Source organism: Aquarana catesbeiana, linkage group LG06 (genome assembly GCF_042186555.1).
Source record: "Aquarana catesbeiana isolate 2022-GZ linkage group LG06, ASM4218655v1, whole genome shotgun sequence".
NCBI lineage: Eukaryota > Metazoa > Chordata > Amphibia > Anura > Ranidae > Aquarana > Aquarana catesbeiana.
In genome coordinates this window covers 68,552,168-68,578,286 of record NC_133329.1, presented here as the reverse complement: position 1 = coordinate 68,578,286, position 26,119 = coordinate 68,552,168, and the positions used below count along the sequence as shown (strand labels likewise).

The following is a 26,119-nucleotide window of genomic DNA, read 5'->3' as shown; positions in this document are numbered from 1 at the left end:
GTTTATTCGTATATAAGTGTTTATATGGAAGATGATGAAAAATAGATATGGATTAATTGGCATTTGCTGTTTAAATAGTTAGACTGTTATCTAGGTTATTTTTTAAAATTTCCTCATATGCATCCTCAGATGCACAGTTCACATTTATACATAACAGTCCATATAATAAGTATGATGGGTATTTGCAAGAAGCGAGCAAAAAATATAAGCGACAGCTGGCAAGCAGGAGAAAACAGGTCTGAAATGCAGGTATAGACTCAGGCCTCTACCAATATGAGTTTTCTATATGTTTGTATAGGCTTTGGAAAACAATCCACAAAGTCCATAAAGTAATCTTTGCAGACAGTCTTTGCAAGCAGGATGAGGCAGGACAAAGCAATAGCTGCAGTGTCCACACATAAAGTCCTCCAATTTTTTCAAGGACAATATAGGACGGATAAGCTCTATAACCTATAACTCATAATTTGCTCTAAGATTTACTTATTTTAAGCAGTTTTTTTTTTTTTTTTTAAGTCAGTCATTCCTACTCGGTCTTCAGTCCTCCTCCTGCTAACGGATCCCCACTATAGACTTTTCTCCCTCCTCGGACACCTCCGAACATCCGCAGTGAGTCTTTCAATCCTCAAAAGGCTTCTGTAGGACCAACTGTCCCACTACACTGCATCCGACCGGCTCCACTGCTGTCTGACGTGACACCCTCTGCTCCGCCGCCTCCCTAGCCTCTCTCACAGGCAGGGTAGGGGGCTACATCCACCCGCTCCCTCAGGCATCACCCTGGCTTTCTTCCAACGCTGGCTCCAGTTTTGACCGACAGTCTAAAGAGGAGGGGAAGTACAGCCAGAGACCTATCAGAGCGGGTAACAAGTCTCAATCTCAGTCTTTCGATGTCAATTCAGCACAGCTTCACTTCTTTCTATTCCAGGCAGCATACGTAGGGGTTTTGTCAAATCGGCAACATAAGCCGGCTTAAGTAAGATGTAGTGGAGCTTTCAGACGGCCTCATACTCGCTCTGGGTAATGCATGGAGCCTCACAGCAAGTTCCTACGTGACGCCATCTTTTAGATCTGCCCCCCCACTTCTCTTCCAGTCCTCATCCCCCCTCCTTCCCTGACATGTCGGGCCGCTTGCATGGATAAGGGTCTGGTATGTATTTTGGGAGGACCCCCACACCATTTTTTTTTTAATTTTGGCGTGGGGTTCCCCTCAAAATCCATAGCAGACCTAAGGGCCTGGTATAGGGGCCCCCCACGCTGTTTTTTTCTCAAGTTTTAATTGCCGGCAATTTTTTTGTTTACATTCAGACTTTAGCTGGAAACCACACTGACAGCTAATGAGTCACCTGTTAAGAATGCGGCGGATGGCTTGTCGGCCCACTCCTTAACAACCAGTTATTCACTGGTTGTTAAGGACGCTGGCGACTAAGAAAGAAAAAAAAGCTGGAAACTGGTGCTTAGCAGCGGTTAGCAGCATTTAGGAGCTTGTAGGCAGGGCTGGCGCTACCAATAGGCAAATTAGGCAGCCGCCTAAGTCACACTAGGGCACAGCCGGGTTTCCCTACTCTCCGTCTCTATGCTATGTACATTTTGGTGCTGTGTATAAATAGCTTTATAATAAATGTAATAATCTCTGGTGGGCGCTGCTGATTGGGATGAAGCATGCTCATCAAGGGGGATGCAGGGGATGCCACTGCTGCATGTAACTCAGGTAGGCAGCAGCCGCTTCGTAGGCGCAGCACTGACATGTCCCGATGGAACGGAAGCAAACATCCCCTGCGCACCTGGCGCCTCTATCAGTGACCTGTCTCTCCCTGGTGATCATCCCAGTCAGTACAGCCAGCTCTGCCCATACATCCAGTGATTCCAGTAACCCAGCCCCCTGTATCACCACTGTGCTCCTCCCGGCCTATCCAGTACAGCAGCAGAGTGCTGTAGCCTATAGGAGTAGTGGGCGCTCTGGGGTCAGTGCCTGGTGACAGCTGGAGGCAGGGTTTGTTCCTGGCAGGGTCCTCGGATGCAGCAGAGCCCCAGAAATTGAACACTGATGTATATATACTGTATGGTGTCTGATCAGTCCTCACATGTGTGATGTCATCATACCGAGTGCATGACCTTCTCTCCCCCCCTCTTCTGCTCTTCCCCCCTCTTCCTCTCCCCCACCTTTTCCTCCCCCCTCCTCCCCCTCTTCCTCTAACCATCTTCCTCAATCTTCCTCTCCCCTCCTTCCCCTCTTCCCTCCTCCTTCATCCCCCCTCCTTAACCCTGCACTCTGTACACAGTGCACCCCGCAACCCTGCACTCTGTACTCAGTGCACGCCGCAACCCTGCACAATGTACGCAGTGCACCCTGCAACCCTGCACTCTGTACATAGCACAACTCTACACTCTGTAAGCAGCGCAGCCCGCAACTCTGCACTCTGTACATAGCGCACCCCTCAACCCTGCACTCTGTACACAGTGCACCCCTTAACCCTGCACTCTGTGCACAGCGCACCCCGTGACCCTGCATTTAGTGCCTAGTGCACTCTGCAACCCTGCATTCAGTGCGTAGCGGACCCTGTAACCCTACACTCAGTATGTAGTGCACCCCGCAACCCTGCCCTCTTTGTATAGTAAAAGAACACTGTGTGCATTACACACTCCTGACTCCTGCAACCTCCACCGTATACATGGGCAGGGCAAAGGGGGTGGAGTCAGGGGTGGAAAAATGAGGTTGCACCTAGGGTGTCAAAAATCCTTGCACCAGCCCTGCTTGTAGGAGCTATCAGCATTTTAGTCAGCTGTTGCTCCCAAAGACACAACAAAAATTAGTTTTTTTTCTGCTCCTTCAAGCTGAAGCTTCAAAATCGTTTCTAGACTAAAATAGTGTGCATGGACACATAGGATAACACTATTTGTTTCTAGAAGCAGAAAATAAAATGCTCAAAGCTGCTGTTTTTTGAGCTACAGTAGTGTGCATGGAGCCTTAACAGCCACGTTAAAAAACGCCCAGTGGGGGGGCGTCGTGTGGACATGGCCGAGTGAAGAAGTGTTCTTATAGGGTGTACACACGGTCGGACTTTGTTCGGACATTCCGACAACAAAATCCTGGGATTTTTTCCGACGGATGTTGGCTCAAACTTGTTTTGTCTACACACGGTCGCACAAAGTTGTCGGAAAATCCGATCGTTCTAAACGCGGTGACGTAAAACACGTACGTCGGCACTATAAACGGGGCAGTGGCCAATAGCTTTCATCTCTTTATTTATTCTGAGCATGCGTGGCACTTTGTCCGTCGGATTTGTGTACACACGATCGGAATTTCCGACAACGGATTTTGTTATCGGAAAATTTTATCTCCTGCTCTCCAACTTTGTGTGTCGGAAAATCCGATGGAAAATGTCAGATGGAGCCCACACACGGTCGGAATTTCCGACAACACGCTCCGATCGGACATTTTCCATCGGAATATCCGACCGTGTGTACGGGGCATTACAGAGCTCCCGGTCCTTGCCTGTCTTCCCCGGCTTATTTTACTCAAATCTCCCCAGTATGTACTCGGCAAAGAAGCGGAGGGAACGAAAAACCAAAACAGACGCCACAAAAGACGGTTATCGAGGTGTGCTTCCTTGTAAATCTTTTTTGCTATAGTTAGCTGTGTGAGCAGTGTTTCACTGCCTACCATATAGTTTCTTATACTTTTCTTTTCTCTCTTTTTCTTTCTTTCTTCCTTTTTGGTATTTTCTGTACCCCCCACTCGCTCCTTTCCTCCCCTATTCTTCCAGACTCCGGTGGCGATGGACTCCATCAAGATTGTCTCGCTGAACATGAAAGGTCGGTGTTAACCCGAAAAACAGCGTATGCTTCTCAATGACCTAAAAAGGGCTCACGCTGATGTAGCATTTATTCAAAAGACCCACTTTAGAGCAGGTAGACCTCCATGCCTTAAAGATAGATCGTACCCACTGTTTTACCATGCTACTAATGATGTCGCTAAATCTAAAGGGGTTTCTATACTCCTCTCTAGTAAACTACCCTGGACTTGCCATGATATTTTGATAGATAGAGGTCATTATGTGTTTCTCAATGGATATATTGGTAACTCACAAGTGACGCTGGCCACTATTTACGTCCCCAACGATCGCCAGGATGTTTTTATCTATCGTATACTTGATTTGCTTATAGAATTCTCTGAAGACCAATTGATCTTGGGTGGAAACTTCAATATTCCTTTACTCCCCTCAGCAGACACATAGTTGGGCCTATCCTCTGTCTGCGCAAGCATTCACAGACGAATAACACAATATTTGCACAGAGCCCAACTGGTAGACGTCTGGAGATTACAACACTGGAGAAAAAGACTATACCTTCTATTCCTTCCCACACAAAGTATACTCGAGAATTGATGACTTTATGGTCCCTCATCAGCAGTTACAAGCAGTAAGTGAATCTGGCATAGGGAATATCACGTGGTCAGATCATGCTCCTGTCTCCATACGGTACTCACTGTCGACAGTTCCAACCACCAAAACCCATTTTTGGAGGTTAAACAAAAGTCTTCTACAGACCCCAGAAGTTCTAACAGATGTCACCAATGAATTGAAAAACGACTTTTCCGCCAACGACCAACCAGACTGTGTATCCTTTGGAAAGCCCACAAGACAAAAATCAGAGGAGTACTGATTAACTATGCTTCTTAACAAAATCCATGTGGTAGAGCCCCAGCATAAACAAACACCTACTTCCTCTCTGGAAAATGAACTATTGTCCCTCTGGCGGCAAACAGTGGATTTATTGCATTACAGAGCTAAAGCCGTACTTCAATTTTGCCGCAAGCTCAGTTATATGTCAATAAGTGTGGGAAATTGTTAGCAAAATCAGTCAGAGATCACAAACTTACCACATATATACCCCAAATCGTATCCTCCTTGGGATAGAAGACAGTTCTCCCTAATGAGATTGCGAAAGAATTCAGGGATTATTCATCTCTATATAATCTCCCATAGGGGACAACTTCTGAGATGGCAATTGATGAGGACATCGCTTTGTCTCAACTTCCCCGACTTCCCGCGGAAGTTAGAGAAGAATTGGAAGCCCCCATTACAGTGGGAGTTACAGAGGGTGGTGGGTGGGATGAAACCAGGGTAAGCCCCGGGACCTGACGGTTTCACTTTACAATATTACCAATCCCTTCTTCTGACTTTAAGATCCATTTACAGTCAGGTCCATAAATATTGGGAAATCGACACAATTCTAATCTTTTTGGCTCTATACACCACCACAATGGATTTGAAATGAAAAAAAAAAGATGTGCTTTAACTGCAGACTTTCTGCTTTAATTTGAGGGTATTTGCATCCAAATCAGGTGAACGGTGTAGGAATTACAACAGTTTGTATATGTGCATCCCACTTTTTAAGAGACCAAAAGTAATGGGACAATTGGCTGCTCAGCTGTTCCATGGCCAGGTGTGTGTTATTCCCTCATTATCCCATTTACAAGGAGCAAATAAAAGGTACAGAGTTCATTTCAAGTGTGCTATTTGCATTTGGAATCTGTTGTTGTCAACTCTCAATATGAGATCCATAGAGCTGTCACTATCAGTGAAGCAAGCCATCATTAGGCTGAAAAAACAAAACAAACCCATCAGAGAGATAGCAAAAACATTAGGTGTGGCCAAATCAACTGTTTGGAACATCCTTAAAAAGAAAGAATGCACCGATGAGCTCAGCAACACCAAAAGACCCAGAAGACCGTGGAAAACAACTGTGGTGGATGACCGAAGAATTCTTTCCCTGGTGAAGAAAACACCCTTTACAACAGTTGGCCAGATAAAGAACACTGTTCAGGAGGTAGGTGTATGTGTGTCAAAGTCAACAATCAAGAGAAGACTTCACCAGAGTGAATACAGAGGGTTCACCACAAGATGTAAACCATTGGTGAGCCTCAAAAAAAGGAAGACCAGATTAGAGTTTGCCAAACAACATCTAAAAAAGCCTTCACAGTTCTGGAACAACATCCTATGGACAGATGAAACCAAGATCAACTTGTACCAGAGTGATAGGAAGAGAAGAGTATGGAGAAGGAAAGGAACTGCTCATGATCCAATGCATACCACCTCATCAGTGAAGCATGATGGTGGTAGTGTCATGGCGTGGGCATGTATGGCTGCCAATGGAACTGGTTGTCTTGTATTTATTGATGATGTGACTGCTGACAAAAGCAGCAGGATGAATTCTGAAGTGTTTCAGGCAATATTATCTGCTCATATTCAGCAAAATGCTTCAAAACTCTTTGGACGGCGCTTCACAGTGCAGATGGACAATGACCCGAAGCATACTGCGAAAGCAACCAAAGAGATTTTTAAGGGAAAGAAGTGGAATGTTATGCAATGGCCAAGTCAATCACCTGACCTGAAATCTATTGAGCCTGCATTTCACTTGCTGAAGATAAAACTGAAGGGAAAATGCCCCAAGAACAAGCAGGAACTTAAGACAGTTGCAGTAGAGGCCTGGCAGAGCATCACCAGGGATAAAACCTAGTGTCTGGTAATGTCTATGCGTTTCAGACTTCAGGCTGTAATTGACTGCAAAGGATTTGCAACCGAGTAATAGAAAGTGAAAGTTTGATGGATGATTGTTAATCTGTCCCATTACTTTTGGTCCCTTAAAAAGTGGGAGGCACATATACAAACTGTTGTAATTCCTACACCGTTCACCTGATTTGGATGTAAATACCCTCAAATTAAAGCTGAAAGTCTGTAGTTAAAGCACATCTTGTCCATTTAATTTCAAATCCATTGTGGTGGTGTATAGAGCCAAAAAGATTAGAATTGTGTCGATGTCCCAATATTTATGGACCTGACTGTATGGTAAAGATGTTCAATACTCGTTGACACAAATTTCCCTAGATACACTCTGAAGGCCCAGATTTTCATTATCCCCAAGGAAGGTAAGGATCCATCCTCCTGTGATAGTTATAGGCCATTTCCCTTCTTAATATCGATCATGGCCACTCAACTTGCACAACAGTTACAAGACATAGTTCATCTAGACCAGGTAGGTTTTATCCCCTCAAGGGAAGCTAGGGATAACACCACCAAAGTCCTTAATATGATCCATGTTGCCTCTATGAATCGTACACCCTGTGTATTTCTCAGTATGGATGCTGAAAAATCATTGATCAGGTTAACTGGGTATTTATGTCCTCAGTACTTCAACATATTGGTCTGGGAAACAATATGCTCACATGGATTACCAAGATTTATTCTTCACCAACCGCCCAGGTCAAGGCCAATAGTATTCTATCGGAACCCTTCTCCATCACCAGTGGAACACGGCAAGAGTGCGCACTTTTCCCTCTTCTCTTCGCTCTATCTCTAGAACCCATCCTATGTACAATTCTCTTGAACCCGGATCTCAGGAATAACCATAGGCGACTCCCAACACAAGATCTCAGCGTATGCTGACCATCTTCTTTTTTCATTAACCAACCCTATAGTGTCGCTTTCCAATCTCCATAGGGAATTTGAAAACTACGGAGCAACGTCCAATCTAAAAATCAACTTTGACAAATCAGCAGCATGGGTGTCAAAATAGCCCCTTCTCTTTTAACATCCTTGAAATCCACTTAATCCATAAATTTAAATGGATGGACCACACTTTCAAATATTTAGGTACCTACAGTGGGGCAAAAAAGCATTTAGTCAACCACCAATTGTGCAAGTTTTCCAACCTAAAAAGATGAGAGAGGCCTGTAATTGTCATCATAGGTATACCTCAACTATGAGGGACAAAATGTGGATTCAAATCCAGACAATCACATTGTCTGTTTTTTGAATTTTAATTGCAAATTATGGTAGAAAATAAGTATTTGGTCACCTACAAACAAGCAAGATTTCTGGCTCCCACAGACCTGTATCTTCTTCTTTAAGAGGCTCCTCTGTCCTGTATTAATGGCACCCGTTTAAACTTGTTATCAGTATAAAAGACACCTGTCCACAACCTCAAACAGTCACACTCCAAACTACACTATGGTGAAGACCAAAGAGCTGTCGAAGGACACCAGAAACAAAATTGTAGACCTGCACCAGGCTGGGAAGACTGAATCTGCAATAGGCAAGCAGCTTGGTGTGAAGAAATCAACTGTGGGAGCAATAATTAGAAGATGGAAGACGTACAAGACCACTGATAATCTCCCTCGATCTGGGGCTCCATGCAAGATCTCACCCCGTGGGGTCAAAATGATCACAAGAACGGTGAGCAAAAATCCCAGAACCACACAGGGGGACCTAGTGAATGACCTGCAGAGAGCTGGGACCAAAGTAACAAAGGCTACCATCAGTAACACACTACGCCGCCAGGGACTCAGATTCTGCAGTGCCAGACTTGTTCCCCTGCTTAAGCCAGTACATGTCCGGGCCCATCTGAGGTTTGCTAGCGAGCATTTGGATGATCCAGAAGCGGATTGGGATAATGTCAGATGAAACCAAAGTAGAACTGTTTGGTAGAAACACAACTGGTCGTGTTTGGAGGAGAGAGAATTGCTGAGTTGCAACCAAAGAACACCATACCTACTGTGAAGCATAGGGGTGGCAACATCATGCTTTGGGGCTGTTTCTCTGCAAAGGGAACAGGACGACTGATCTGTGTAAATAAAAGAATGAATGGGGCCATGTATGGTGAGATTTTGAGTGCAAACCTTCTCCCATCAGCAAGGGCATTGAAGATGAAACGTGGCTGGATCTTTCAGCATGACAATGATCCCAAACACACTGCCCGGGCAACGAAGGAGTGGCTTCCTAAGAAGCATTTCAAGGTCCTGGAGTGGCCTAGCCAGTCTCCAGATCTCAACCCCATAGAAAACCTTTGGAGGGAGTTGAAAGTCCGTGTTGCCCAGCGACAGCCCCAAAACATCACTGCTCTAGAGGAGATCTGCATGGAGGAATGGGCCAACATGCCAGCAACAGTGTGTGACAACCTTGTGAAGACTTAAAGAAAACGTTTGACCTCTGTCATTGCCAACAAAGTATATATAACAAAGTATTGAGATGAACTTTTGATATTGACCAAATACTTATTTTCCACCATAATTTGCAAATAAATTCTTTCAAAAATCAGACAATGTGATTGTCTGGATTTGTTATCACATTTTGTCTCTCATAGTTGAGGTATACCTATGATGACAATTACAGGCCTCTCTCATCTTTTTAAGTGGGAGAACTTGCACAATTGGTGGCTGACTAAATACTTCTTTGCCCCACTATATATTCCCAGTGATTTGACCCGCAGATACAAACTTAATTTCCCACTCTTACTGACCACGACTCCTGTCCTACTGGAGAGTTGGCATAAAGGAATGCATTCCTGGTTTGGCAGGTGCAACCTTCTTAAAATGTGTATACTCCCGAAATTTCTCCACTTGTTTCAACCCTACCGATACAGATTCCATCACATTATTTCAAATAAGTACAGGTGCTTTTTGTCAATTTCATCTGGGCACATTCAAAACCTCATCTACCCAGACAATACCTTACGCTACCCAAACATTACGGGGGCTTGGCTCTTCCAGACGTAAGGCATTACTATCTGGCAGTACATCTGGGGAGAATCTTTGACTGGAGTTGGCACAATCGACATAAAATCTGGGCACAATTGGAGCAGACCCAGACTGTTATCCTTTTGAAGGGAGCTGTTTGGTGCTTTGCCTGTTTGCCTACCACATTGAAATCCCATCCCCTAATTGGCACCACACTTCGTCTCTGCTCCAAGGCTATCTCCACAGCTTCACTCTCCACCAGAGAATCCCCTCTGTTCCCTATCTTGGGCAACCTAGCATTTCCTCCTCGACTTCGACGGTCTGAATTCCAGACACTCTCTCAGACGGGGTCGCGATCGTGCCCTCCATGTTCTAGATGGAAACCAATGGCCTTCCCTCCAGTCCTTTATGTGTGAGAATGGTTGTTTCCAGCTCCCTTTTTGGAGCGTGATGCAGCTCCATCACTTTCTACACTCCCTAACAAATCCTATCTAATTTAATCGGACCTTCACGACCTTTGAAGACTACTGTATGGATGACGGAACGCTGCCACAAGTGTTATCCAAAATGCATGCTTTTCTCAATTCCCCTCCTGAACAACCACAACTGTCTTTCCTACAGAACTGGGAGGCTGATTTTCATCGTTCCGTTTTAGTAGTGGAACAACAAAATATTCTTAGATTTTCCTTAACCACTTCCCGCCCACGGACGTCATATGACGTCCTGGGCTTTGGGCGGGTATATCTGAATGATGCCTGTAGTTACAGATATCATTCAGATATTGCCGGTTTCAGCCGGCGAATCTCTACACCATAGGAATGATCATAGTGGTCATTCCGCCGCTTGATCGTTCCTATGGGAGGTGAGAGGGGACGTCCCCCCCCTCCCGCGGCCCTCCGGTGCTTGCTCCGACTCACCGTTACATAATCCGCCGGCGCCAGATGTAGATCATAGAGATTTCCGGCGGACCAGATGGTCGCCGGAGTCTCTATGATCATCGGAGGCCGGGCGCAATGTTATGACGTCACGCCCGGCCTCTCCATTCAAAAAAACGGCGCCGCTTCGGCTGGGAAGCGGTGATCGTTTTTTTTTATTTTTTTATTTCAGGCTTCCCAGCCTAGTGGTGAGATATGGGGTCTTATTGACCCCATATCTCACTATTAAGAGGACCTGTCATGTTATATTCCTATTACAAGGGATGTTTACATTCCTTGTAATAGGAATAAAAGTGATCAAAAATTTTTTTTTTCAAAAAAGTGTCAAAATAAAAAAACAAAATATAATTATCAATAAAAAAAAAAAAAAATTTAAAGCGCCGCTGTCCCCATGTGCTCGTACGCAGAAGCGAACGCATACGTAAGTCCCGCCCACATATGAAAACAGTGTTCAAACCATACATGTGAGGTATCGCCACGAACGTTGGAGCGAGAGCAATCATTTTGTCACTAGACCTCCTCTGTAACTCAAAACATGTAACCAGCAAAAAAATTTCAAGTGCGCCTATGGGGATTTTTAAGTAGCAAAGTTTGGCGCCATTCTACGATTGTGTGCAATTTTGAAGCGTGACTTGTTAGGTATCTATTTACTCGGTGTAACTTCATCTTTCACAATATGCAAAAACATTGGGCTAACTTTACCGTTTTGTTTTTTTAAAACACAAAACTTTTTTTTTCCCAAAAAAAACATGTTCGAAAAATTCCTGCGCAAATACCGTGTGAGATAAAAAGTTGTAACAACAGCCATTGTATTCTCTAGGGTTTTTGCTAAAAAAACATATATAATGTTTGGGGGTTCTATGTAATTTTCTAGCAAAAAAATTATGATTTTTACAGGAGGAGAGAAATGTCAGAATTGGCCTGGTAAGGAAGTGGTTAAAGTTGTCGATCTGTAAGAAAATACAGGAAACAAAATGATAAAATCCTGACTAGATAGTACTATACTCCACAATTGTTAAACAAATACTACCCGACCACCACCGATAGCTGATGCAGATGCCAAACAGAGGATCGTTCCTTCATATCTTTTGGTCTTGCCCTAAGCTAAACATTTTTTGGACGACTTTCCGCAATATAACCCAAAAATTCACGGACTATAATATTCCCAATAATCCGGCCTTCTTTTTACTCCACATTACCACAATTCCAGCGAAACATTACCAAAAATCAATCATGCAACATTTATTTAATGCTGCCAAAGATTGCATTCCCCTATTCTGCGCAAGGTAGAAGATATAAATAAGTTAGAAGATTTAGTCCTCACAGCACAAAATAAACAGGAAAAGCATTCTAAAATGTGGGGACTATGGAACATGTTCATTTTATCTGATGAAGTGTCACTATTCCGCTCATAGATGGGTATGTGATGCAGGTTCACTTGTACATGCAACTGTTGGAAGTCCATTGCCATCCAGGATCCTTCTTTATTCCACTCCCCTCCCCCCCTCCCACCCCCTCTTCCCTCCCATCCCCTCTTCCCTCCCATCTCCTCTCAAATCTTCTTCTTTTTTCTGTTTTTTCCTTACTACCTTCCATCCGGTTTTTTCCCTAGAACAATTTTTTCCGCCCCATCTGTTCTTAGGAACACATAATCTGCAGAGATTAGGCGGTTCAGAGTTTATTTGTGTGAGAACTCGGCACAGTTTGTCACCAAATACAACTATTGATTGTATTTGTGATATCTCATTCCTTGGACCCAATGACTGAACATGAATGATGACATTGTGTGTAAATGTAACTGTGGCCGTTTTATGCTATTGTACTTGAATTTTGCCTCCTCTCAGTTCTAAATTAATAAAATGTTATATTTGAAAAAAAAATGTGGCCTCAGTGGCAGATCTGTAATTATGAAGTGAAATATAAATACAGGATCGTTTTAGCTTGCTGCTGGCATAGAGAGAATAAAGCTGGTGAAGATATTTTAGTTCTGTAAGCAAGGAGCAGAGGATAACTATTCCTGTAATAAAATAATAAAAATCTGAATTTCTTTACCTGAAATTTTCACTTTGATCTCTTTCACCCTTAGTATAGGGCTATCAGTCACTGAACATGTGTAGATTCCACCATCTGATAGAAATGTATTAGAGATGGTCAGATGAGCGATTCCATTCAATGCTTGATCTATATCCAATGAATATCTGGGATCAGTTGATGTCACAATGTTATCATATTTTAGGATTTGTTTTCCTTCTAAATCCCAAACAACTGCAAAAAATCTGGGATCTGCAGGAAGTATATCTGCTGTGAAGGTGCAGGGAATTTGTGCAATGGATCCAACTCTGGCTTCATATGTAGAAGGTCCCGTCATCTGTAGAGCAGCACCTGCATGAGATAGAAATTAAATTTATACTTACAGTAAAGTGAGGTCAGGTGATCCCGTAAAACCTCCAATTACATCTCAGAGAAATAGAGCTATTTCCTTGCATGAATAGATATTTGGCACCTTCTGATATGTGTGCTAGAATTAGAGCAGGCAAACCATACTCTGACTCCCACTGTAAATTTGTGAGTCTTAATTGGCTCAGGGTTCATTAGTGTTCAGGGCTGGGTGACTCATCACGGCAGCTATCTGGTGCCTCCCCTTGGTCTGGAAGGTTGGAGAACCTTCTAGAACTAGAGGGTTGGGGTTAGGAGGAGTTGCCTTGAATATTTATGGGGCCATGGCCAATCCCCAGTGGTGGGCTGGCAGGGGACTGAGACAACCCCATAAATAGAGATGGCCATTCCAGTGGGGGAAGTTTGGTGGAAGATGGAGATGCCGTGTTAATTTTACATTAATTCTCTCATGTTGCCCGTTAAGGGATAAGTAAAAGGGTTTGGGCAAATGTACTGTAGCGCTACCCCATTGGAGCTGCTGGTTAACATGGGTCCTCTGTTCTTGACCTCAACCTTTTCAAAGACCTTAGCTCTTCTGACACACCAGGCTGAGTACACAAACCCACAGCATCACAGGGAATCACTGGCAGCAACACTAAGTACCCAGCAGTAATGCTATTTCAAAGAACTCATACACCAAATCAATTAGTAAAAGAAACTTAGTATATTGTCATCCAACAAAGTAAGTAATAGGCATGCAGAGATAAAGGTATAAACTGAATAATGATGATAATAATACACTTTGGTATACACAATAAAGATGTAGCACCCTCTTTGTTAGGTTGCTAGGATGTTAGGCAAATTGAGTTATTTTTGTCTCCTCTGTAACCAGTGGAGCAGTTGGATTGATCCCCCCTGTATTGTAGAGAGTTCTAGAAAAATAGTGGGTTGGAAAGTCAAATAAACAGTCTAAATGTTTGTGGGACTTCAGTCAATCCCTGGGGGGGGGGGGGGGTGTAGCAAGGTAGATTAATGGGCACCAGACACTTCTTGAATGCAAAGAGATTTATTGTCTCTTAAACAGAACTGTGGGAGAGAGGGTTAGGGCCAGGACACCCTTTAAGAGGAGTTCCCACTAAAAAAAAAATTAAAAGTCAGCAGCTACAAATACTGCAGCTGCTGACTTTTAATAATCAGACACTTACCTGTCCCGGGGTCCAGCGATGCGGGGGATCGGAAGCCCCGCCTGTCTCCCCCTCCATTCGGTGGCACCGGCATTGCAACTGTGGGCGCTCAGCTGTGGCACCCACACGCTGTGATTGGCCGCGCAATCATATGGGACCTGTCACGTGTCCCATATGATTGACAAGAGGGAGGGGGCAAAGCTGAGCCCTTCCTGCACCAAGGGGAAGTGATGTCACCAGCCCAGGCACTGAAGGAGGCAGACTACGAGGGACCCCTAGCAACAGGCATTTAGAGGTGAGTAGAAAAAAAATGTTTCCAAATTTTTTTTTTTACGCACATTTATGCATTTTTTTTTTGGGTGGGACACCACTTTAAGTAGTTGCAATGTTAATTGGCAGACTCCGAGATCTCTATAGGTAGACAGCCATGCAGGGAAAGGCATCCAGCTAGACACCACATCTGCACAAGTAGGATCGCTGTCTCCTATGGCAACAGCCATGTAACAGTTTATTTTGTAACAAACTTCTTTCCTTCCTCTACAATCTCCTCTTGTAGATCTTCACTCAACTGAGCTCCCAGTCTCTCTCACTAAACTTGTTGATCCACTGCCACTGGATCCCCTGAGCTCTTCCAATCTTCTCACACAGTATCTTCCTCAAGCGTCACCCCCGTTTCCCTGCTGGGTCCCTAGCTTGGCACTCACAGATACTCCTCAAGCGTCACCTCGCTGGCCTGCTCGGTCCCTGGCTTGTGCCAAGCAGCCCGGGGCAACACAACACACGTCCACCCAGACAGTCACCCAGGTGGCACAGAACCCCGATCACCTGACATCACCCAAATAAATAGGCTCTCCCAGCAGGCCAAGGGATCCAAGTAAATCCATACCCATTGGCTGAGGTATCCCAGTCATTCCTACTCTGTCCTTGCAATGCCCTTGTCTTATCTAATGTCACCAGTTATCCGGCCATCTAGCGACAGAAGAGAGAAGTGCCTCAATTCCAGAATTAGGGTGAAATCATTTGACCTCCTAACAATTGGCCAAGGAAACTACTGCCTGTCAACTAAATTTAACAGAATCCCTGCCTAAATATCAGGGTGCTACCTCTAGATCACACAGAAAAAAATAAGAAAATAAATTAATTAAAACTGTAGCGATACCCCAAGAGAAGCCACTGAATTGTTTTGTAATTTCTCTGCACACCTGAAGATGACACTACCTATGTGCAGAAAAACAGGTCACCCTTTATATAACCCAAAAGGACTCTACAACTAATTGGGTCAGTATGGTATACATAGGTCTACACCCTATATGAGGGATAAGTGGGTGTGGAGGTACACCTAGATAAGGGCCAACCTCTGCCTAAAAACCACTAAAGGGTGAGTTCACAGTGATGAACTTTAAATACACCAGTGCCCTGAAAAGTGACCTGACAGGTCACTCTTTATATGGCAGGAAAATTTAGGTCACAATAATATGATAATGAAACTGCACCCTACATATGGGGGTGAGAGGATGTAGGGATCCACCTATTGAGGATGAGTGTGCAATGATGCTCCTATGACACCAGTATAAACATGCTAAAAAAACTAAAGTAAATGAAATTAAATTAACCAGTGATAATAGTGAGTACACCCTCGTATTAAAAAAAGAAAAAGATATTGTAACATAAAGTCCAAAGTCTATATATATCCAGACACTGTAATGTTGTAAATTGTCCAGACACCACTAAGTGGTAAAAACAAACAGTGCTCCAAAACTGATATATATATATATATATATATATATATATATATATATATATATATATATATATATATATATATAAAATATCGAAAAATATATGCATCAAAAACAAAAATCGCACCAGTTGCATCAGAAATCGCATCAGTTGTAAAAAAGCACATATGTGCAACCGTTCCAAATGTGAATAATTGTTCATGCTTAAAACAAATAATTGCAGGTGACTTTAGTGTTCATGACTCTTGCCAGGTGACTTGCGTGCTCCCCCTCATGCCTCTGAAGACATCTATGACGAAACGCGTACGGCATCGCCATGCTTACTACGTCACTTCCGGGCACCAGAGCCAGTGAGTGGAACGCAGTTGGAGCGCACACTGCGAACCAACAGCTCGGTTTACCCCGGCACTTATCAGCTAGAGCTGTTTTTTTTTATTTTATTTTTGTGGTTTATGTTTTTGAGTTTTTAACTACTTTTAATAAATTGAACTGTTTGGATACTACACTATGGGAGCCAATTTCTTCTTTCCATGAGGAATTTATTTGGATATACCTGCCATTGCCTGGAAATCTAGGGGCGCCCGAGAGACTGCAGAGGCTGGAACCTGGGAACATTGGCCTAGATTGCGGATCTATATGCGCACTACCTGTAGGGGTTATAGGAGCTGGTGAGTGGGGAACCATGAGGGGGAGCGAGTCACCTGGCAAGAGTCATGAACACTAAAGTCACCTGCAATTATTTATTTTAAGCACAAACTATTATCTATTTTAAGCACAAACAATTATTCACATTTGGACCAGTTGCACACCTGTGCTTTTTTGCAACTGATGCGATTTCTATTTCTGGTGCAACTGGTGCGAGTTTTGTTTTTGATGCATATATTATTCGATATATTTTTTTGAAATATATATATATATATATATTTTTTTTTTTTTTGGTAAATAATAATATTTTCTTTTTTTTCACCACACTCAATACAGCAGTTTTGGAGCACTATTTGTTTTTACCACTTAGTGGTGTCTGGACAATTTACAACATTACAGTGTCTGGATATATATAGACTTTGGACTTTATGTTACAATATCTTTTTCTTTTTATAATACAAGGGTGTACTCACTATTATCACTGGTTAATTTAATTTAATTTACTTTAGTTTTTATTATTTTAATAGTGGTGTCATAGGAGCATCATTGCACACATCCTCAATAGGTGGATCCCTACATCCTCTCACTCCCATATGTAGGGTGCTGTTTCATTATTATATTATTGTGACATATTTTTTCATGCCATATAAAGAATGACCTGTCAGGTCACTTTTCGGGGCACTGGTGTATTTAAAGTTCATCACTGTGAACTCACCCTTTAGTGGTTTTTAGGCAGAGGTTGGCCCTTATCTAGGTGTACCTCCACACCCACTTATCCCTCATATAGGGTATAGACCTATGTATACCATACTGACCCAATTAGTTGTAGAGTCCTTTTGAGTTATATAAAGGGCGACCTGAGAGATTGCTTTACTGCACATAGGTAGCGCCAACTACCCCACCTCTGCTATACTTTCACTTTTAAGAGCTCTCCTCTGGGAGCTTTTTAGGGGAGGCTGCAACCTTTTTATATACAGTACATATTTTTCTTTTCCTAAGTGCGGTACCTTCTATTTTCATATCTTCATATTTGAAGAGGACACACCTCATTCACAAACCACTTGGCACACCTTGAGGCAATTCAAAGAATTTATTAGGCCAAGCATAGCATAAAAGAGGATTAGCAAGTGTAATTTTACAATCAATAGGATAATACCGCTACTCTGGGAGATAAGGTTAAACACCTGATGGGTTTACTTCCTCTTTGTTTCCCTGCAAAGGTAAAGCATAATGGGCTATTGTGCATCGCATAGTAGCCCATTATGTGTCACTTACCTAACACAGGAGCCTGTGATGTCACCGCTGTCCCCTCTGCTACGGAGCATCCATCTTCTTTCCGGGTATTGTGGCTCCAGCGCTGTGATTGGCTGTAGTCGCGATGACGTCACTCCTGCGCATGCGCACGGGAGCCGCCACTAACGGCATATCGCCGTTAGCAGCGGCATGCTCAGTGCACCTGCACGCCGCTGTCTACACAGTGGTGTCTGTCTTTTTGCAAATATCTCCTAAACCGTGTAGATTTAGGAGATATTTCTTGGACCTACAGGTAAGTCTTATTCTAGGATTACCTGTAGGTCAAAGTGGTCTGTAAGGGTTTACAACCACTTTCATGCATAGGATGCATTAAGGTGAAAAAACACAAGGGTTTACAACCCCTTTAACCGCTTCCCGCCCGCCGGCCGTCAAATGACGGCTGGGGGGCGGTGCGGCTCTCGTTCTGGGTGCATGTCATATGACGGCCTCCTAGAACAACCGCTCTCATGCGCCCGCAGCGATCGGTGGTGCGGTGTGTCAGTCTGACACATCGCTACACTGATTTCGGTAAAGAGCCTCTGACGGAGGCTCTTTACCACGTGATCAGCCGTGTCCAATCACGGCTCATCATGATGTACACAGGAAGAGCCATCGATCTGCTTTTCCTCACTCGCGTCTGATGGATGCGAGTAAAGGAGAGCCGATCGGCGGCTCTCCTGACAGGGAGGTCTGTGCTGATGGTTTACCCTCGGATGCCCACCCAGGATGCTGCCAGGACCACCAGGGATGGCCACCACACTGGACCACCAGGTATGCCACCCCAGACCACCAGGGAAATGTCAATCAGTGCCCAGGCAGCTGCCAATCAGTGCCCATCCCCAATGCTTGCCAGTGCCATCAGTGATGCCTAACAATGCCATCTATCAGTGCCTCATATCAGTGCCCATCAGTGGCATGTATCAGTGCCCAGCAGTGCCGCCTATCAGTGCCACCCATAAGTACCCATCAGGGCAGCCTTTCAGTGCCCATCAGTGTCGCCTATCAGTGTCCACCAGTGCCACCCATGAGTGCCCATCAGTGCCACCTATCAATGCCCATCAGTGCTGCATATCAGTGCCACCCATCAGTGCTGCCTATCAGTGCCCATCGTCAGTGCCCATCAGTGCCACCTCATCGGTGCTACCTTATCAGTGCCCGTCAGTGCCGCCTTATCAGTGCCCATCAGTGAAGGAGAAAATGTACTTATTTACCTGTTTAGCAATAAATTAAAAATGCAGAGGTGATCAAATACCACCAAAAGAAAGCTCTATTTGTAGGAACAAAATTATAAAAATTCTGTTTGGGCACAATGTAGCATGACCACACAATTGTCATTTAAACAGCGACAGCGTTGAAAGCTGAAAATTGGCCTGGGCAGTAGGGATGAGCTTCCCTAGTTCGCAGAACAGCGAACAATTTGGGGTGTTCGAGGCAAATTCAAATGCCGCGGAACACCCTTTAAAAGTCTATGGGAGAAATCTAATCTTATCTAATTTTAAAGGCTTATATGCATGTTATTGTCATAAAAAGTGTTTGGGGACCTGGGTCCTGCCCCAGGAGACATGGATCAATGCAAAAAATAGTTTTAAAGACGGACGTTTTTTTGGGAGCAGTGATTTTAATAATGCTTAAAGTGAAACAATAAAAGTGTAATATCCCTTTAAGTTTCATACCTGGGTGGTGTCTATAGTATGCCTGTAAAGGGGCGCATGTTTCCCGTGTTTAGAACAGTCTGACAGCAAAATGACATTTCAAAGGAAAAAAAGTCATTTAAAACTACTCGCGGCTATTAATGAATTGCCGGTCCGACAATACACATAAAAGTTCATTGATAAAAACGTCATGGGAATTCCCCACAGGGGAACCCCGAACCAAAATTTAAAAAAAAAATGACGTGGGGGGTCCCCCTAAATTCCATACCAGGCCCTTCAGGTCTGGTATGGATATTAAGGGGAAACCCAGCCAAAATTTTTCTTAAAAAAATGGCGTGGGGTCCCCCTCAAAATCTATACCAGACCCTTTAGGTCTGGTATGGATTTTAAGGACAACCACGCGCCAAAATAAAAAAAAACGGCGTGGGGTCCCCCCAAAAATCCATACCAGACCCTTATCCGAGCACACAACCTAGCAGACCGCAGGAAAAGAGGGGGGGGGACGAGAGAGAGTGCCCCCCTTCCTGAACCGTACCAGGCCACATGCCCTCAACATTGGAAGGGTGCTTTGGGGTAGCCCCCCAAAACACCTTGTCCCCATGTTGATGGGGACAAGGGCCTCATCCCCACAACCCTTGCCCGGTGGTTGTGGGGGGCGGGGGGCTTATCGGAATCTGGAAGCCCCCTTTAACAAGGGGACCCCCAGATCCCGGCCCTCCCCCCTGTGTGAAATGGTAAGGGGGTACAAAAGTACCCCTACCATTTCACAAAAAAAACTGTCAAAAATGTTAAAAATGACAAGAGACAGTTTTTGACAATTCCTTTATTTAAATGCTTCTTCTTTCTTCTATCTTCTTTCTTCTATCTTCTATCTTCCTTTGGTTTCTTCCTCCATCTTCTTCTTCTTCTGGTTCTTCTGGTTCTTCCTCCGGTGTTCTCGTCCGGCATCTCCTCCGCGGCCTGCCAGGTTGCATGCTCGGATAAGGGTCTGGTATGGATTTTTGTGGGGACCCCACGGCGTTTTTTTTTTACATTTTGGCGCGGGGTTCCCCTTAAAATCCATACCAGACCTGAAGGGCCTGGTATGGAATTTAGGGGAACCCCCACGTCATTTTTTTAAAAAAATTTTGGTTCGGGGTTCCCCTGTTGGGAATTTCCATGCCGTGTGTTGTCGGACCGGCAATTAAATGTCGTGAGTAGTGACTCGGTTAAATTGATGATAGGCAACTCCTATCCTCATATTGATTAGTGGTTCCAAATTAATAATAACTACTGCAGTAGGGAACAGACACAAAAGATACACTCAGCATCTTTCCAAATAACTGTTCTGCCTTATTATGACGCAATTGAAGGTTTTTATGCACATGATTACGTAGGTATCACATTAATATTACAATTGTACGTTTATGGTAACAAGGGGCGTTACATAGGCAGGCTTATTCTAATCAGGACTCAAAAGAATGTAAACATTTACTGAAAACATTATTAGTGCTGTGTGCACAGTGAGGGCAATGTGCAATACATACAAAATACAATACAATTATATACAGAACTTACAAATTTCCATTACAGTCTCCCCTCTTTTGATCAATATTTTGATCACTAACCATACCTGCTATCACCTTTAACCTGGAACCTCCACACGCTTAGGTGGAGGTAGTCCTGGCCAAAGAGGCAAAAACTCCATTGTGGAGAAAATAATAGCTGAGCAATTTTTTCATTACCAAATGACTTTTCATTGTGAAAAACAAATGATTGATAAGACATATTTACAGAGTACTGGCTGTACACTCCTGTGGCCAGAATGGCCTTCTAGCTGAATTGTTGGCATGCTGACTTATCAGCATATGTAAACACAGACAATTCTACATAAAATGGAAGACATACAAAAGACAAATATGACTTCAACATGGCTGAACTACTTTTCAAAAATATATATATCCCTTACAATTAAAGTAATTGAATCAAAAAGTCCCCTAGACTGTGATCACAAGAGGGAAACAAATCAAACACAGAGATTTCTTTAATTTAGTCATTTTTGCAGTGTCTGGTGTGGATCTAGGTGACTTTTCCTTCAAGTTTTGCAAAAACTGTACATGAAATACATGCCGTATTGAGTCTCCAAACATTTCCTTATATATAAATGTCTCTTAACAATCCACAAGTCACCTGGCTTTAGTTTTAGATCCTTCCAAACTTTTAGGATCTGGAATTGGGGAGAAAACACATAAATGAGTTTGTCAAAAAACCTTAAAAGTTCAGCAACATTCTCTGTGAGATCCGAATGGAGGACTTCAGCTGCTGAGACAAAATATAAGCAAGTGAGTAACACACTCCCAAACCAAATCCCATAGGGAGAGAGTCCAACATCCCCCCTAGGGGCTTGATAAAATATAAGAAAACATTCAGGCAAAAGTTTTCTAGTTTCTTACTCTACTTTGTCCGCTACATTGTAGACAGTAGGGGGTGTAAAAATAAAACCTAAAAACTCCTTGTAAGGACTCTCCTATAAAAAATTATTTCCTCTGTTACTCTCTGTACTTTCTGCACTCTGTACTTACAAACTACTTCTGATAACAGTTTTTACTGTGGCCTTTGCAGTAGCATTTGCCACTGGACATCCAAAAAACATGTCCATACAGACAAAATGCATACTTGTAAGATCCCGACTTGGGCATCTGGATATATCTTTTTTGTAATCTCTGGAAGGGATGTTCAGCTTTTGGTAACACCTTTGGTAACAGGTAAAACAAGAAGTGGTATGTTATAAAAACAACTGTGGAGAACCCTGGCTCTATCCCACGCTCATTTACTAAGGCAGCCATAACTGCTTGTGACTGATGACACGGTCCATGTGTCAAACTGGAGGGAAAAGAGTGGCTGGCAGACATAAATGATCACCTTTTCCAAAGTCCTGTTTCATAAGAAGTTGCCCCCTGTGGACCACTTGTTCTTCTCGTTCTGGGGTCCTTAAAGTTGAATTATTAATCCCAGCTATACTGGGCCAGAACTAGGGTGGAATCTGTGAGTTGCACAGACCGATCAAGTGTCCGGGGCTGTAAATGCAGCATCCTTAGTCACCTGGTCTGCTTCCATGTGTTAAAGTTAATATGGCTACCTCAGCAAGAACCTGGAAGGCTGAAAACAGCCGATCAAATTAACTTGGCATGCTTGGTTGGTTTACCTGCCGAAGTAAAAACAAACTTCTGGCCCTTTAAATGGAACCAAAAGCTCTTTATCTCGACTATCTATATAAATATACACTCTTTTTATAGCTCACAGGCTTTGCTAAAACATGGAGCTCTGCTTCTTGAGCTGGGCAAAAAGGATCCAATGACTTTGAATACAGAGTATCCTTCTGGGTGATAAACTGCATACTCAAATCTACAAAAAATTAAATATCTGGGTCTTCAGGGAGTGTGTCCCGCACTGGGCTCACAGCAGCTGATTCCTACATCAATTTAACACACGTGTCTTCCTTTGTCTCCAGCCTCCTCCAATAGAGGCAATAAGGTGGCTGGATTCAAATGTACACATTTTTCATTGTTAGATTTGTACATAAACAAACTCATATTTTAAACCTTTCATTAGACAAACATTTAGTTAGCTGTATATTTGCTGCGCAGAATGTCGGACCATTAAAAATTAAATGTTTGACCAAAACAAATATCTAACTTTGTCTAATAGCACCTTTGCATAAAAGCTGCAGCTCTGATATATCGGGATGAACCCTTCATTACTGGGTCCAGCTACATAAATATATTACAATGGCTTGTTTTCTATCACACTGTTTGTGTAAGAACTCCATTTTCTTGTTTCAAAAGACAACTTTTTCCTGGCAATATTATAATAAATGATAACAATACCCTGCGGTCATGGAGAGATGCCCATAAATCCAAACTATTCTTCTGCTTATACCACAGTACTTACAAGAAAAAGGGGCACATCATTTCACAATCCACACATTCTGCTTTGGATTTCAAAAATAAAAATAAATAAAAACAAAAGGACCAACAATGTATGATGGACCAGAAAGCATCAAAAACTAAAAAACAACTGGCTGCAGGTGGCATCTATTCTAACAGGGTGTGTGGACTTGATGTGATGGGTCTGTTATATTTAAATTTGATTTATTATAACTCTCACATCATGGACCGCACATCAAGTTATTATCAAAAACCTTAAAATGTCATTTTTGTAGAAGAACTTCTTATGTATCCCATCCATCTTGGCTTTGTTAAATATTATGGCAGCTTTATTCAAAATAACAACTTCATCTTGATCTTTTTTTCTCTCAATAAGGGCTTATTGTATAAATGTAAAATGAGAAATTGTTATTTAAATCTAAACTAATCTCATTCATTACAAATTTCCCCATTAACCTGAATTTCATTTCCAACCAAAGGTTGTCTAAACCAGTTTCGATATATCTATATTATTAATAAAATTGTTAAACTCATATTAGAAATTAATACTCATTATTACTTAATTTTACTTAATTTCCCTTTTTTTAATGCACTGTTTCCACTCTCAAAAGATTTTCAATTTGTGTAATACACGGTTAAATGTAACCTTCATTTTACCATGTTTGGAAAACAGATTCAAAATAATTGTGAGCACATTGTTTACCATTAGATTCGTTAACCCGGCACATTTTGTTATAAATGTTTTGTCTAAAAAACAGAAATTGGCATGGTGTCCTTCCAGCTTATCACTGACCTCTCATCTCAGCCACATTTCTTTCATGAGAGCACAAAGGAGGGGGTCACATCTGCGTACATGACACACACAAGCAATAGAACTAAAGGTCCCAGCATTCGCTCACACATACACCAATATCTCTCTAAAATCGCTTACATTTTTCCCATTTGTACACAACACATGCATATCATTCTCTCACTTTCTTTTAACTCTTTTGAATATTTTCCTGCCTAAATTCTGCTTTCTTTATTTTGTTCAGATATCTTTTATATCTAGCTTCTATGATCAGACGGGCAGCCAGAGTGCTCATCCCATCTTCCCTCTCTGACAACATATAAAGTAATCTGTTTTACCTCTCATTTCTCTGTTTCTGATTTTACTAGTTGTAGTGCCTGACCCCAAATTCATCCCACAACTTAACATGAAAATGTCCCTTTCTGTCTAGTTTTAATGTCACCCTTCATCCATCCTGCTCACATAGATAGCTGTTTCTCTAGCTGTTTACTCTGCATGATTCTTAGTCCCTGTGGACCTTGGTAACCCAGTTACCCATTGTGGATCCCTGTCCACTCTAACCATTGATCTAGGGGCTCAGTATAGGCGGAACCGCACCTTTGGTTCATATATAGCGCTCCTCTTGCGCTGGGCATTTTTGAGGGTCTCTTACCCTTCATTCCCTTACTTAATTCAATGCCCATAATGACTGGCCAGTCTTCTCTCTTCTCTACTTGTGCCTATACCATCTTGCCTCTAAACTACTTTATCTAGCAGATTTACTACATATACCTGTGAACAGCACTATTCTTCCCTTTCTTATCTATAACACTCCAATGGACAATAGACAGGGACAACATAACATATAACCACCAATCAATACAGTTCCATTAAGGGGAGTAAAATAGGTACCCTTTGTCCCGAAAATGCCTTACCGATCAAGGAAGTCTGATAACTCAAATGTAAGCAAAAGGCTTACCTCAGCCGGCTGATTATCAGAAATTCCCGGATCGTCTCAAGCTCCTCGTTTCGGATACTCAGGGTCACCTGGAATCCCCTCCTAAGGCAAAGCTCGCCATGCTGACCCGGTTAAATTGATGATAGGCAACTCCTATCCTCATATTGATTAGTGGTTCCAAATTAATAATAACTACTGCAGTAGGGAACAGACACAAAAGATACACTCAGCATCTTTCCAAATAACTGTTCTGCCTTATTATGACGCAATTGAAGGTTTTTATGCACATGATTACGTAGGTATCACATTAATATTACAATTGTACGTTTATGGTAACAAGGGGCGTTACATAGGCAGGCTTATTCTAATCAGGACTCAAAAGAATGTAAACATTTACTGAAAACATTATTAGTGCTGTGTGCACAGTGAGGGCAGTGTGCAATACATACAAAATACAATACAATTATATACAGAACTTACAAATTTCCATTACAGTAGTTTTAAATGTCTTTTTTTCCTTTGAAATGTCATTTTGCTGTCAGACTGTTCTAAACACGGGAAACATGCACCCCTTTACAGGCATACTATAGACACCCCCCAGGTATGAAATTACTTTAATGGTTTTCGCGTGTTCTAACATATTTTTTGCCTGTTCGCAAGTTCTGGTGCGAACCGAACAGGGGGGTGTTCGGGTCATCCCTACTGGGCAGTAAAGGGGTGTGAGTGAGCACTTTAATGGAGCTAGAGCATGGGGGGGGGGTAATGTGTATAGCAGTGCTTGTCACTTTGAAATTGGGGCTTGTGATTTGTATTTAATTAGTCAGGTAATAGGACAGCAACCATCAGTCCACAGGTGATGTCCTAACCCTGAGGATTATCATAGATAACATATTTTAGTTTCAGATTCCAATGAAATATGAAAAAGTAAAGTTACATGGCTAAAAATAAAGATCCTTATCCTAGTATTGTAAATAAAGCCTAATGTCCATTCAACAGATGATTTATTTATTACAGGTATTTATATAGAGCCAGCAATGTACATATATATTGTACATTAACATCAGTCCCTGCCCTCAAGGAGCTGAAATGGAAAGGTTCCCCCAAAGGGTGGAGTTTTCAGGCAGCAAAATA

At 42.7% G+C, this 26,119-nt stretch overlaps 1 protein-coding gene across 12 annotated transcripts in view; it reads right to left on the bottom strand.

The window, feature by feature from the left end:
* Positions 1 to 26,119, bottom strand: part of LOC141148587 (uncharacterized) — a 580,328-nt gene that overhangs the window by 176,332 nt on the left and 377,877 nt on the right. For 10 of the 12 annotated variants that reach the window (XM_073636167.1, XM_073636176.1, XM_073636171.1 and 7 more), the window contains one exon: positions 12,499 to 12,828. In XM_073636167.1, the coding sequence (XP_073492268.1) occupies positions 12,499 to 12,828 (330 nt within the window). Of the gene's footprint in view, positions 1 to 12,498; positions 12,829 to 26,119 lie in introns of those variants that run through there. The other 2 variants (XM_073636179.1, XM_073636178.1) reach the window with 2 other exon arrangements.